The following is a 12500-nucleotide window of genomic DNA, read 5'->3' as shown; positions in this document are numbered from 1 at the left end:
CGTGGCGAGCTTGATTGGTTTTGTCGCACACATCACCACCGGTGTAGAAGAGACTGATCTGGTTATCGTGCTTGCGAGTCAACCGGACGAGCGGATTTTTCTCTAACCACTCGCGATGCCTGTCCACATCGAAGTACCCGAGGTAGATTGAGGTATCTTTGTGATATTGACGCACGTGCTTTCCGAAGCAAAGCTCAAATTTCCACCAACCGGAGCCCTACAAAAGCAGATGAATGGAACGTTAGCAGGAAGCTTGATTGATAAGTCCGTCCCCGATCCCCGATCCATCTTACCCCTGGCAGACAGTAGGCTCCATCGAGGAACTCAAGCAGTGTCGTTAGTTCCTTGGTCTTTTTCGGCCGTCTCGTCATGGAACCTACTGGAGTAGTCCCTTCATCAGCATCCACATCCATGCCTTTCCAATCGAACGCAAACGAAGTGTCCTTACGTACCGGTTCTCCTCGCCAAGAACCATCCTGCAAGCGGTTAGTCATGGAATGAGCATGAAACAAAGTAAGCCATGGGCGAGCAACTCAAAAGTCGTAAAGTGCAAAACAGGCGTGCAGTAGCTATGAAGCAATAGTAAAAGGAACTAGAAAATATAGAAACCAACCTCATCCAATTCAGGCATTTCAAATCCTAATACGTCGCTAATAGTAACCTAGGAAGAGGAAAACGAAGAAGGCAAAGGACAGCGGGGAAACGAAAGAAAAAAGAAAGAAAAAATACATACAAAAGGTAAAGAAGTCAAGTCGCAAGGAGGGTAAAAGAATGGGGAATCGGGTGGATCTAGCAGGCGATGAATATTAGCACATAAACCGTGCACTACTCATTCACTAGACGAACTAAGCAAACTCTGCTACAGTGAATAATCAGTAAAACGGGATTTGCTCGACGACAAACTGAAGACATACCGATAGTTGCTGATACTTTTGCCGCATCTTTTCGACGTCCATCTCTAGCAGGGCTCTCGGTTTGCGTGGTGCATCGTCAAGCGGAATGCAATTGATTTTGTTTTCCTCCGTATCCTGAGGTTTGTACTTCGGGTGGGTGCACAGCGCTGCCGTTAGGATGATGACTTCATAATTGCAGGTGGATGTTTCCTTCAACGAGTACACCTCGTTCTTGCCAAACATGTAGCACACGTACAGCACTTTAGTTACACGTGGCTCCCCGTTAAGATCGCACACCGTTCCGGAGTCCATTTCTAGCTCAAGGTACGGTAAGTTGAAGCCTTCGATTTTCTTGTACTTTAGCTGCTCATTCTGTGCACCGGATTCAGCGTACCGTGCCTTCAGTGCTTCAGTCTTTTGCTTGTCCCAGCGGCCAAGAAAATACTCCTGCAGCTTGCTCGTCTTTTCGTGCCGCTCTTCATGGTACTGTTTGATGTAGTTTCCGTGGCAAACCTCGTACGACCAGTAGCTCTCGATGCGGTACGAGCAGGTCGTGGACAGGAAAAGTGGTTCCAGCAGCTCCAGCGGTGTTGGACCACTGTACTCCACCTCGCCCGTGCTTTCTTTGGCAGTGATCGATGGAATCATGCACCGGTACCGTTCCTTGTTTGGCGACGTTATCACGATCTCCTCAGCATCTGGAGTAGAAGGCTGCAAAAAGGTAGAAACCAACTGTTACCAGGCTACGACGAGCGGAGGTTGCTGGACGGCGTTTTATCTTACCAACAGATCATTTTTGGAGTGCCACACCAGGTTGAAGAGAACGGAATCGTCGAACCCCTTCAAATCGTGTCCGCTAGCCACCACCAGAAGCAGCAGCAGGTTCAGTTGAACCAGCATGGCTAGTACTTTTGCCTAAATTTCTAAAATCTAAAGGACTAAACGGATCTTTTCTCCATCGAATTCGTGGCAAAAATACTTGTTGGAAAAAACTCCGATAGTTCGTTCCGTGGATCTGCAATTTTCACAGTTTTCTGGACACTTTTCCTATGGGAATGGCTGCGGTAGTTGCTAATGCTGCTAATTTGCTTTAATGCTACTAATTTCTTCTCAATTCACGAAATTCTTCTAAAAAGTTAGAAGTTTCACGATTTTTACAACAATTTGTATCCACGGCACAGTGCCTGGCAGCCCAGTTTTAGCTTAAAATTCAGATTTTTTATAAAAATCTCGCCTGTTTTTGGGACAAAATCCTCATATTTTATCGACCATCACTGTCGTCGTTTACATTTAGGAGTCAGCGCGTTAGAAGTTTCGACTCCTGGATCCGTTTATACGTTAAAACTGGATTCAATTTGAAACGCGCTTGAGTTTGTGAGTCAAATTATTTCCAGTTCCAGGCCTTCCGACTCGCTTTTTTGGTGTTTTCCGGGTTAATTATCCACCCCCGAGCGAATGGCGTTTCTTCATGAAATTTTGTCTCAATCTACTATCGAGGTGGTTGAAAAATTATCTTATTCGAGGCTTGAATGAAGCCCTCTGATAAAACAGCTGTGGAAATGTAAACATGCCGCCGCGGACCGAATGCTGGTGATACTACGAGGAAAAAAGACCTCAATTCCTTCGAAATGCAAACTCGGCTAAGCGATGGTTAAGTACACGCAAGTGGTTCTCCTGCGACTCTTCGGTATCTGCTTGTTCGGCTTTATCGTGGTATTCCTGCTCAGCGGCGGACTTCCGACAGGTTTGGGTGAGTTTGGACGCGCAAGTTGATCAAGAATTTGGATAGAAAATTCGATCTTCTTTCAGAAACCTGCCGGTGTGAAGAGCACGATCATGAGCGGTTTCACAAGACCTTCCGGCTTGAGCAGTACGATCAGAATAGGAAGAAGCTAGCGATAGTGGTTCCGTTCCGCGATCGGTTCGATGAGCTGCTCCAGTTTGCTCCCCACATGGCGGCGTTTCTGGACAAGCAAGGCGTGCCGTTTCACATATTTGTGGTGAACCAAAATGATCGTTATCGATTCAATCGTGCATCGCTGATCAATGCAGGTTTCCTGGAGGCCCGGGATCGTTTCGACTACTTCGCTATGCACGACGTTGATCTGCTGCCACTGAACGACAACCTGCGCTACGAGTATCCCGAGGAAGGTCCTCTACACATATCGGGCCCCGAATATCACCCCAAGTACCACTATTCGAACTTTATCGGTGGTATACTACTGCTTAAGATGGAGCACTTTGTTCAGCTGAACGGCATGTCGAACCGTTACTGGGGCTGGGGGCTGGAGGACGATGAGTTTTTCGTGCGCATCAAAGAGGCCGGTCTTGAGGTGTATCGGTCGAGAAACATAACGACGGGAACGAACAACACGTTCCTGCATGTGCACGATCGGTTGCATCGGAAGCGAGACACGACGAAATGCTTTAACCAGCGTGAGAGTACACGGAGACGGGATCGCAAAACGGGACTGAACACGCTGAAATACTCAATCGCCAGTCGTCGCGAGCTTACCATCGATGGTGTTCCCGTGAGTGTTCTAAATGTGGATCTAGTTTGCGACAAAGCTGAAACGCCCTGGTGCGATTGTCCATCGACGACGGAAGCACCCACTCAAAGGATAAAGAAAAAGGGCGATAGCGTGCAGTGAAATCGAATTTGTAATGCCATAAATGGATTTAAAACCATTTTTGTTAATAAAACCACCACCTCCGACTTATCGTTAGATCGCTCAACTCCTGGTGCTCTAAACGGAGGCGGAAACCGGCTGCCCTTGACAGCCGGCAGCCGGAACAGCTGTTTTCAACCGGAGGCGCAAACTCGTATTTTTGGAATAAAGTTTTGAATTGAGAAGTTTGGAATAACTTTGTGCAAGCGTTCGTCGCGTTTCCATTGCGAGATGTATTCCTAGAGTATTTGGCCTCACAGAGGGAATCATAAGTACGCATCTTTGCTTGTGCGTTCGAGCATTTGTTTACTTATCACTGAACCAGCGCGGTGAGATCACCACAGAAAAGTTGAGCTACGATCAATTTAATTAGTTTAATCGATTGTTATAAAGTGGCTGTGCTACATTAATCGTCAACCATGAGGCTCGCGGCACCTGCTTTCCTAAAATTCCTATTCTGGTGCATCGTTGTTCAGCCTTCCTGCGCCTTCTTTGATTTCGCACAGTTGAAGGAAAATATCCGATCAGGCGTTAAGTTTGCGTTTGAAGCAACTAGAGATAACACCATCTGCCGGTACCGTGAATGCTGTACACGGGATTATATTCCTGCCGACATTTACGGTAAGCAATCGGATGAACTACCGACGGCTTGAGTATGGGTAATTTTAAAATAAGCGTATTTTCTCATCCCAAAAGCACTGAGAAGGTCGCTCGATGCGAACCTGTTTGGGCAACACATTGCCAAGAAGCTGGTTGTGGACGCTATCGGAGGTCACTTTCAGCAAATTCACAAGTCTGAGAAACCATTAGTGATAAGGTAAGATCCCTCACGCTCACTGCTGGTTAGGAGATAGTACAAAGAATATACTTTCTTTTGCAGCTTTCACGGTGCTCCTGGTGAGTTGGGGAACGATACCTAGTTATAGGGACAGCATGGTATGCTAACAATTCGATTTCATCATTTAGGTACGGGTAAAAATTACATAGCAGAGCACATTGCCAACGCTTTGTTCCAGAAGGGTTCCCAGAGTGACTTCGTGCACAAATACTTGGGAAGGATAGACTTTCCTCTCGAGAGCAGAATTAACGAGTACAAGGTGAGCTGCGGATAGAAACCAAGCGTTTCGGTTTCGGACTAACGGGAATCGTTGGATTCCATTCCAGTTTCGGCTTGTTGAAGACATCAAGCGAGCGACCGCGAAATGCCCTACGTCGTTATTTATCTTCGATGAAGTAGAAAAGATGCCGGCCGGACTGTTCGACACGATCGTATCGCTGCTGGACAATCATGCGTACACGAAAGAGCACAACTTTCGACAGTCCATCTTCGTCTTTCTATCGAACGTCGCGGGACCGGAAATAGCGAACCAGTTGAAGCTTATCCTAGATAAGGGTACTTGGCGCGAGGGTACTAAATTGCATGATTTCGAACAAACGCTAGAAATTAGCGCCTACAATCTCGAAGGTGGCCTGTACCGAAGTGAGATGATTGAGTCGCACGTGGTGGACCACTTTGTACCGTTTCTGCCGCTCGAGCAACGACATGTGGAAAAATGCATCATCCGAGAGTATCATAAATTAACCGGCAGTGAGAATATTGACGAGACTTTACTCAAGTATGTATTCTGCATTAATTGGGCTGTAGGCCATTCATTTAATATTCCCTTTCATTTCAGAGATATCCTGCGAGAAGCAGTCACGTTCGATGAAACAGGCATTTTCTCCAACAACGGCTGCAAGCGCGTAAGTAAGAAGGTAGAGTCGTTCTACTACAACCGACTTCGCAAGGCCCACCGAAACGAGGAACTGTGATCGTATCGAGTTGGTGTTTTAAGAAGTTGCTTCGGTTGGCCTGGCCATATAATTCTAATTTTTTGAGGCTGTAAAGTGTGTCTCGGTGAAATGAAAAAGAATAAAAAAGGAAACCCTTACTCGACCTTTACTGGCCTTACGGTGTAACAGGCTTTTGTCAACAAACACGCTTGACAGTTTTCAACGCAGCAGACCGGCCTGCTCGTTTTTCGAATTTTGTGGTTGAATTTTCCCCGGAAAAATGGCCCCGAAATCGGCCACTAAGAAAGAAAAACCACTCTGGTGGAATTGTGAAAAGTGCCAAACGTACCTGCCAACCAGTGAGCTGACGAAGCACCAGGAAGCAAACTGTACGAACATCGGAACACTCTCCGGTTATGTTTCTGCCGGTGATACCTTCCACTGCCGGAAGGTTGAAGTTGGTACGCTCGTAACGTTGGAAGAGGTGAAGAGATGTACCGACGCACAACGGTACCGATTGGTCACGTTGCCTCTGAGTGTGATGAGAAAGCTGGGATTAATGCTGGGCGACTACGTGGAGATCTCATTGAGCAGAAACGGAACCCCGGTTGGTACGATCGTTCGCGTTGTGTGGCCGGTAGAGGATCGCACCGGGACCAAAATCGCCCTTGAAGCTCTAGGTAACAGAAGCGTCTACGTAATAAAACAAATCTCGTCACTTACCACCGTTGGCTTCAATTTCAGATGAGTTCGACAGCGACAAGAGCAACGAACTTATCGCTAGCGTGACTGCGATCGATCCAAGCAAGCTGGAAGATGCACAAGAAATTAGTCTCCGTCTTGAGGATCCTGAAGATCAGGGTAAAGTGTTCAACAAAAATGGCCAGTTCCTGGTCTCCTGTTTAAAGCATCAACTGCAAGGCAGCGTGGTGATTAGGGAGAACCAGATCGCTTTAAAGATTTGCAACAAAATGTTCGCCTTCCGCATTGTGAATGTTCGCACCGTCGGTGAAGGTGACACGGTGACCGAACAGTTGAACCGAATGAGCTTGCAGGATCGTCGAATGTTCGTTGTACTGCGTACCACGAAGCTCGTTGTGCTCGATAATGCTCAAATGGAACAGGAGATCCATCAGAATCAACGGTACGCCCTCGAACGTATCGGAGCTCTTGACGGCATCATCACTGAACTGCGGACACTCATGGATGCGGCGTTTAGTATCGAGACACGGAAGCGCCACGGTCCCATAAGTCGTGGTGTACTCCTGTACGGTGTCTCGGGTGTAGGCAAGACAATGCTGGTCAATGCATTGGCCGCACACTACCGGTGCCATGTGGTTCGCCTGAACTGTTCGGAGGTATACAGCAAGTTCTACGGCGAATCGGAAGCGAACGTTTCTCGCCAGTTTAGCGAAGTGTTCGAAGTTCATCCCAAACCGGCCCTCGTCATCGTAGAGGAACTGCACAATCTCTGTCCAAAGGCGAGTTCAAGCGATATCGGCAAACGCATCTCGCAACACTTTCTTAATCTGCTCGATAGTCTGCACAGCTCGGCACGTGGTAACCGCTCCCTGGTGATCGGTACAACGGACAATGTGGACAACGTGAATGCGTTGTTACGTCGTGGAGGACGCTTGGATTACGAGTTCGAACTACCGGTTCCAGATGCTGCAGGGCGCGAGTCCATATTGCAGCGAGTCTTGTCACGAGCTACTCACAGTCTGTCCAGTGAGGAAATCCGTTCAATTGCCCGCATAACGCACGGTTATGTTGGGGCCGATTTGGAGAACTTGGTGGCCAATGCTGCGGGTGGTACAGCAGGATCGTCGACGATCGATAGTCAAGCACTGCTGACGGCAACTCAGCACGTAAAGGCCAGTGCGATGCGTGAAATTATGATTGAGTGCCCTAATATCCGTTGGACAGATATTGGAGGGCAGGAGGAACTTAAACATAAACTGCGTCAAATCATTGATTGGCCTATCCACCATCCCGAAGTGTTTACACGGCTCGGTATTAAACCACCACGCGGTTTGCTCATGTTCGGACCACCGGGATGCTCAAAAACGATGATCGCCAAAGCGATTGCGACGGAGAGCCGATTAAATTTTCTATCGATCAAGGGATCCCAGCTGTTCTCGATGTGGGTTGGTGAATCGGAACGAGCGGTGCGGGATCTGTTCCGCCGAGCACGTCAGGTAGCGCCCTCGATAATCTTTTTCGATGAAATCGATGCGATCGGTGGCGAACGATCCGGTGATGGTGGAAGCGGTGGCAGTTCTGTGAAAGAACGCGTCCTGGCTCAGCTGCTGACCGAGATGGATGGTGTGAGCGTGCTAAAGGATGTGCGCATTGTAGCGGCCACCAATCGACCCGATCTTATCGACCGTGCCTTGATGCGACCTGGTCGATTGGATCGCATCGTGTACGTGAGGCTACCGGATGAGGCCGCACGGGAGGAGATCTTTCGTATTAAACTGAAAACAATCCCAACGGCCGCTGATGTGGACCTGCAGGAGCTGGTGCGTCGTTCGGTCGGTTGCTCTGGCTCGGAAATTGAAGCCATCTGTCAGGAGGCAGCACTGCGTGGACTCGAAGGCTCGTTCGATGTGCAAACCATCAACTGGTCACACTTTGAGCACGCTCTCCAACTCGTACGACCACGTACCAGTCCCGATCTCTTACGCCTGTACGACGACTATCTAAAGCAACATCAATAAAAGTGAGATCACCGAGAGCTGATGGCAATTAATCGTGCGAGCGAGTGTTTTCCAATTCTGCATCCGAAATTGAGATATATTGCCGTAAGCAAGTATGACGGCGCGACCGAGGACGGTTCGGCATTCCAGTGGCAGCATAACCAACGCGCATTTGCCCAGTCAATTAGCGTTTCGTTGGTGGAAAGCGAACGTTTTAGCACCTTCTCCGTTCTCGTTCTTGTTCTCCAGCAACAGAACCCAAATGTAAGACACGTGGCGTAGCATAAACCCGCTTTTCATTTGTTTGTCCAGGCGCACGCGAGAAAGAGAGAGAGAGAGTCCGAGAACGCGCGATGATATGAGCAAAGTGCATCCAAAATCAAATCAACAAACCGAGGCCAGCATCATTTGGCCACCGAAAAAGGGGCTAGTAGAGTCACCGCGGCCAAAGCTAATAAACCTGTCAAATAATTCAAACTTTTAATTACATCCGTATAACTCATCTTCTCGCACTACCATCGCTCTCCATGCACCATTGTTGATTCGTCTTTCGTCTTGCGTTGGTACCATATGGCGAGGGGCCAGAAGACGGCGCGGAAAGACCGCCCGTTAAATGGTAAATCATTTCGGGACTTGGGACTTTGGCATCGTCCACCAAGCGAGGGAGCGGGTGCGCGTAAAGTGCATTCCGGCTGGAACATCTAGAGGGAAATTTAGGTTGCAGCGAGTACGTCGCCATGGCAACGGAGCATTATTATTAGCTTATGTTTTGCGTGCTCAGTAGGCCTCGCTGCCCTTTTCGATTCAGTCCAGCGGGGTAATCGTCACATCTAGTGCTCTTTGCTCTCTTGGAGGGCCGCCGTACGCAGCATCAAGCGAGATGCGTCGTCACTAACCGTTACACAATAACGCTACCCAAACTCGGCCCGGTCCGGCCCCGTTTCTGGACAAGGGTGTAATGATTTCACAAAATGTGTTCTCATTATTAACCCCTTCTCCTCCATCCTCCATTGCCCTCGAAAAACGGAATGATCCGCGGCATTCTTAGTACGATCGCGGGTGATCGCGTACGTGTGTGATGGGGTGGTTGGTGGTGATCGCATGCTAGATTCTCAGACGCACTTACTACGTCTAGACAAGCTCTCAGAAATGGTTGCATGATTTTGCTGATCGGAATTAGCCAGCTGGTTCAGAAAAAAATGCACTGCACTGAGTAATGGCCGACGACGCCCGGTGCCCGGAATGAGATGACGTATTACGCAAGAATCTTGTGATCAGTGACCCTTGAAACATGGGTTCACATGAATTGAATACTCTTTCTCGGAAACACCAAAGCGAGACCAAATGCTTTCCATATGCCATTCCCGCCCCCCAAAGCTATCTTCGGGTGAAAGACCGCAGCTGCTGCTGGGGAGCAGAAGGAGTAGAGAACCATTTTTGCACGCATTAATGGTGGCCGCGTGGACGATGAAACATGATTCTAAAACCGTCCAGATGAGCGTCCCTTTCCAGTGATCATGAAAATAAGGGAAATCCATCGGCAGAGAACCACCCGGATCTCGTTTGGAATGTTTAAGTTATTTTCCAGCAGAATGGCACGCACCGGGACCGGCTCAGTAAACCATCAATGCTCTTTTGCGATACTGCCGATGATTCATATGCATATGCCCAATCGTCGATCGTGATCGATTAGCGGGCTAAAGAACTCGTTATGAAGAGTGCATTTCCACCTCCATATTGGAGTATGATGGTGGAGCTTGGTCTCGAAATAGAATTCAAACGATCGAGAGATGAATCATAAACGAGCTGCTAATGGATCGATCATAATTTTTGGAAATCCAAGAACAACCAGCCGTCGGAGGAGGGTGTTTTATTTATCTGTTAGCATCACCACCAGCCAAGCCAGATCGGCCAGTGATGAGAAACGGCAATTAGGCGGCAGTAAAGCTTAGGAAGGGTACAAAACTCGTAACCTATTTGTGATGGGCTGTGACTGTGACTGTGTGGTTATGGAAAGAGATGCATCATCATCATCATCATCATCATCATCATCGCATAAGAATTGTCCGTTCCGGATAATATGGAGGCACGATTGGTGTTGGTGGGTCATTCTTTTTTCGTGGAATATGATTTCATCACGTCTCCCGGAGCCCTGCTTCTTGGCGAAACCTTTTGCCAATCAGCATCAGCATGCGGGATGTCTCGATTTTATGACGCAATAATGAAATGCAGCAGCGGCGGCCGGAGGTCCTTTGCCTTTCCTGCTATAAAACCAAAACCCAGACACAGAGACGAAGGCAGAAGCAACGGAAGGAACATCAGAGTAGCCGTTGGCGAACCCGCGCCCGACCAGCGTCGTTTCCGCTGCCATGGTGATGCGGATTAAAGAAGGAAGAGGTCATAAATTTCGTGCACTCGATGGATGGCGGCTCGGACTCGCATTGCCAGTTGCCTTGGTTACCGCATGTACCAGTAAGCAACGACCTCTTCTTATTGGGCAAGACAGAGCAGGCTGCAGCTTCTGCCCGCGGGGGGTGGTCCAAAGTTTTGCACAATCAACCGGCACAAGGATCGATACCGTCGAGCCATGTTTCTTCTCTGTCTTGCGACCGCGCTCGTCGTCACCTGGCTGTTCTGCATTCAAATTGCTCTCTCATTCTCACCAGTCTGGTGCCATAGCATCCTGACCGTTCGTTGCACCCGTTTTTCATAATGCAGCACTTTTTTTTTGTATGTTCCCTCCAACTCCTGCGCTCCTGACCTCATCGTCCCACTGTTCCTGTTGTCACTAGAGAATTTATGCTCGTCACGAAGCGCTATGTCCCTCCACTATCTGCGTCTGCCGTCTGGCACGTTCCCCCCCGCCAGAGCATTCACGGGCGAGCGGGCAGTCGGGCGGGTTAGAACGTAAAAATGGTTGGCCTGCAGCACCAGCAGCACTACCGATGGCAACTTTATGACATCCGTGTTCCGGACCTTATTTTTTATTTTTCGCTTTCGCTACACATTCCCGATGGTACGGTGTTCCCGGTGATGGCAGGGCAAAACAAATAAATACACAAACCACCCAGTACGATGGCGACGATGGGGGCTTTTGGTGTTGTGTTTCAAGTGGACACTGCCTCTCCGGTCCACTGAAGGATGCTTCGCTGAAGGATGGTACGGAATACCGTGGACGAATTCAAATTCAGCGACAAAACAGCTTGTCAACCGACCGACGGACCGTTGTTGTCTCATCCATTGCGCGTACCCGGTTCCTTCTAACAAAACACGTGGCCGCCAACACGCTGCTGGCCATTAATGGCACCCTTTACTACAGCGGGGCCGACATACAGCAGGAATTGGACACCAGCACATTACGCACGGCGCAGTGTTGCAGTTGAAACAAAAGAATTCAAAACAGAAAACATCATCCGACCCGTTCCCGAGGTCACTGCCGACCGGACCTCTCTCGGAGCTCGGTGGCATTGAATGTTACGGATATTGATCCGAATCAGCCATTTTATGCGCTTCCGCAAAGTCCCCAACGATTGAATGGTACGGGGATGTGGATTAGAATTTCAAAGACCCTCCATCATCGCCACACCTCACTCGAACAGGGATCGAAGGAGGCGGATGTAAACCGGAATTTTAAATGAAGATCTATTTCAGGTTCGCTCTCTCTTTCTCGGTACCATCGGGCCATCGGACCGGATCGAGCGATTTGGTGAATATTTAAGTAACACAACAGGATTACGCGGGATGCGGGCCACCCTTTTCATTAGTGTCGTTTGTATGTATCTTCTCCAAAATGGCGATACCCAGCGTGTGGTTTCCGCTTAAACTCTTGGTTGCAGTGAAGTCAACTCAAATATCAGATACACACACACACAAACGGGGCACACAGAACTTCTAAAAGTCAAACTCTGACTCCGAAAATGTGTGGTACGGTGGCCTAGAACCAGTGGCACGCCCCAAGCTGCTCATAAAATGCGATGTTGGCCACCGCGGTGCAAACGCGAACCTCCCTGCCCTCGTAAATAATGCTCACATCCCCCCCCCCGACCCTCCACACATCATTGCTTCCCTTGCGCCCGCACTGGGGATTCGTCCTTTTGCGTCTCGCCTCTGGCCGAGAACTTTTATGGCCTCGAGGTCTTGATAGAAGGCTACTGGTTCATCCTAAACGCTGGATTCTGAATGAATTCGGATGGTTGGGATTACGTTTAGAACCGTTTTTGCCAGTAAGAGATGCATTTGCGTTACAAATGATGATGGATGCCAACTCAATCCAGTCTCAAGGTCCTTTTTGCTATCAAGGATTCTCCTATGGCTGCATTCCGCGCAGTTGTTATTCTACTAGTTTTTGTACTTTGCACTTGCAGAATTTTTTTGTTCATAAGTAACATTCATTGCTTCGTAAGTTGCTCGGATCCATAGCTATGATAAAGTGATGCATCCTAGATGATGGTCAATGGCTGATGGTC

At 48.7% G+C, this 12500-nt stretch overlaps 4 protein-coding genes across 6 annotated transcripts in view; 3 read left to right on the top strand and 1 right to left on the bottom strand.

Annotated features, from left to right (window-relative positions):
- The window catches only part of LOC125950105 (endoplasmic reticulum lectin 1), a 2302-nt gene extending 239 nt beyond the window's left edge, over nt 1–2063 (bottom strand). Inside the window, exons 1-5 of one of the 2 annotated variants that reach the window (XM_049677767.1) lie at nt 1677–2063; nt 915–1604; nt 614–661; nt 294–476; nt 1–217 (exon numbers count right to left, since the gene is read on the bottom strand). The exon at nt 1–217 is cut by the window's left edge and continues 239 nt beyond it. In XM_049677767.1, the coding sequence (XP_049533724.1) occupies nt 1–217; nt 294–476; nt 614–661; nt 915–1604; nt 1677–1793 (1255 nt within the window). In that variant the 5' untranslated portion in view covers nt 1794–2063. The remainder of the gene's footprint in view (nt 218–293; nt 477–613; nt 662–914; nt 1605–1676) is intronic. The other variant, XM_049677768.1, reaches the window with a different exon arrangement.
- A 235-nt stretch (nt 2064–2298) lies between these two features.
- Nucleotides 2299–3554, top strand: LOC125950111 (beta-1,4-galactosyltransferase 7). Of its 2 annotated transcripts, none has more exons than XM_049677776.1 (2): nt 2299–2637; nt 2703–3554. In XM_049677776.1, the coding sequence occupies exons 1-2, from the start codon at nt 2541–2543 to the stop codon at nt 3542–3544; spliced, it is 939 nt and encodes a 312-aa protein (XP_049533733.1). In that variant the 5' UTR covers nt 2299–2540; the 3' UTR covers nt 3545–3554. The 2 variants fall into 2 exon arrangements, with proteins under 2 accessions (XP_049533733.1, XP_049533732.1); XM_049677775.1 differs by having other exon boundaries at nt 2304–2643.
- A 199-nt stretch (nt 3555–3753) lies between these two features.
- Nucleotides 3754–5509, top strand: LOC125950109 (torsin-like protein). The gene is made up of 7 exons (XM_049677771.1): nt 3754–3891; nt 3956–4183; nt 4259–4379; nt 4443–4459; nt 4529–4659; nt 4727–5178; nt 5239–5509. The coding sequence occupies exons 2-7, from the start codon at nt 3982–3984 to the stop codon at nt 5372–5374; spliced, it is 1059 nt and encodes a 352-aa protein (XP_049533728.1). The 5' UTR covers nt 3754–3891; nt 3956–3981; the 3' UTR covers nt 5375–5509.
- A 17-nt stretch (nt 5510–5526) lies between these two features.
- Nucleotides 5527–8075, top strand: LOC125950085 (ATPase family protein 2 homolog). Its single transcript, XM_049677710.1, has 2 exons — nt 5527–6015; nt 6080–8075. Exons 1-2 carry the CDS (start codon nt 5616–5618, stop codon nt 8053–8055), a joined length of 2376 nt encoding a protein of 791 aa, XP_049533667.1. The 5' UTR covers nt 5527–5615; the 3' UTR covers nt 8056–8075.
- The last annotated feature ends 4425 nt before the right edge of the window (nt 8076–12500 follow it).

Source organism: Anopheles darlingi, chromosome 2 (assembly GCF_943734745.1).
Source record: "Anopheles darlingi chromosome 2, idAnoDarlMG_H_01, whole genome shotgun sequence".
Taxonomy (NCBI): domain Eukaryota; kingdom Metazoa; phylum Arthropoda; class Insecta; order Diptera; family Culicidae; genus Anopheles; species Anopheles darlingi.
Note: the sequence above shows the minus strand (reverse complement) of the source record. Positions and strands in the feature narration are given on the sequence as shown.

Coding starts and splice junctions, on each gene's coding strand:
- LOC125950111 (XM_049677775.1), top strand. CDS start 2,541: ATGGTTAAGTACACGCAAGTGGTTCTCCTGCGACTCTTCGGTATCTGC. Junction 2,644..2,702: donor CGGACTTCCGACAGGTTTGG/GTGAGTTTGGAC, acceptor ATCTTCTTTCAG/AAACCTGCCGGTGTGAAGAG.
- LOC125950085 (XM_049677710.1), top strand. CDS start 5,616: ATGGCCCCGAAATCGGCCACTAAGAAAGAAAAACCACTCTGGTGGAAT. Junction 6,016..6,079: donor AATCGCCCTTGAAGCTCTAG/GTAACAGAAGCG, acceptor CTTCAATTTCAG/ATGAGTTCGACAGCGACAAG.
- LOC125950109 (XM_049677771.1), top strand. CDS start 3,982: ATGAGGCTCGCGGCACCTGCTTTCCTAAAATTCCTATTCTGGTGCATC. Junction 4,184..4,258: donor TATTCCTGCCGACATTTACG/GTAAGCAATCGG, acceptor TCATCCCAAAAG/CACTGAGAAGGTCGCTCGAT. Junction 5,179..5,238: donor ATTGACGAGACTTTACTCAA/GTATGTATTCTG, acceptor CTTTCATTTCAG/AGATATCCTGCGAGAAGCAG.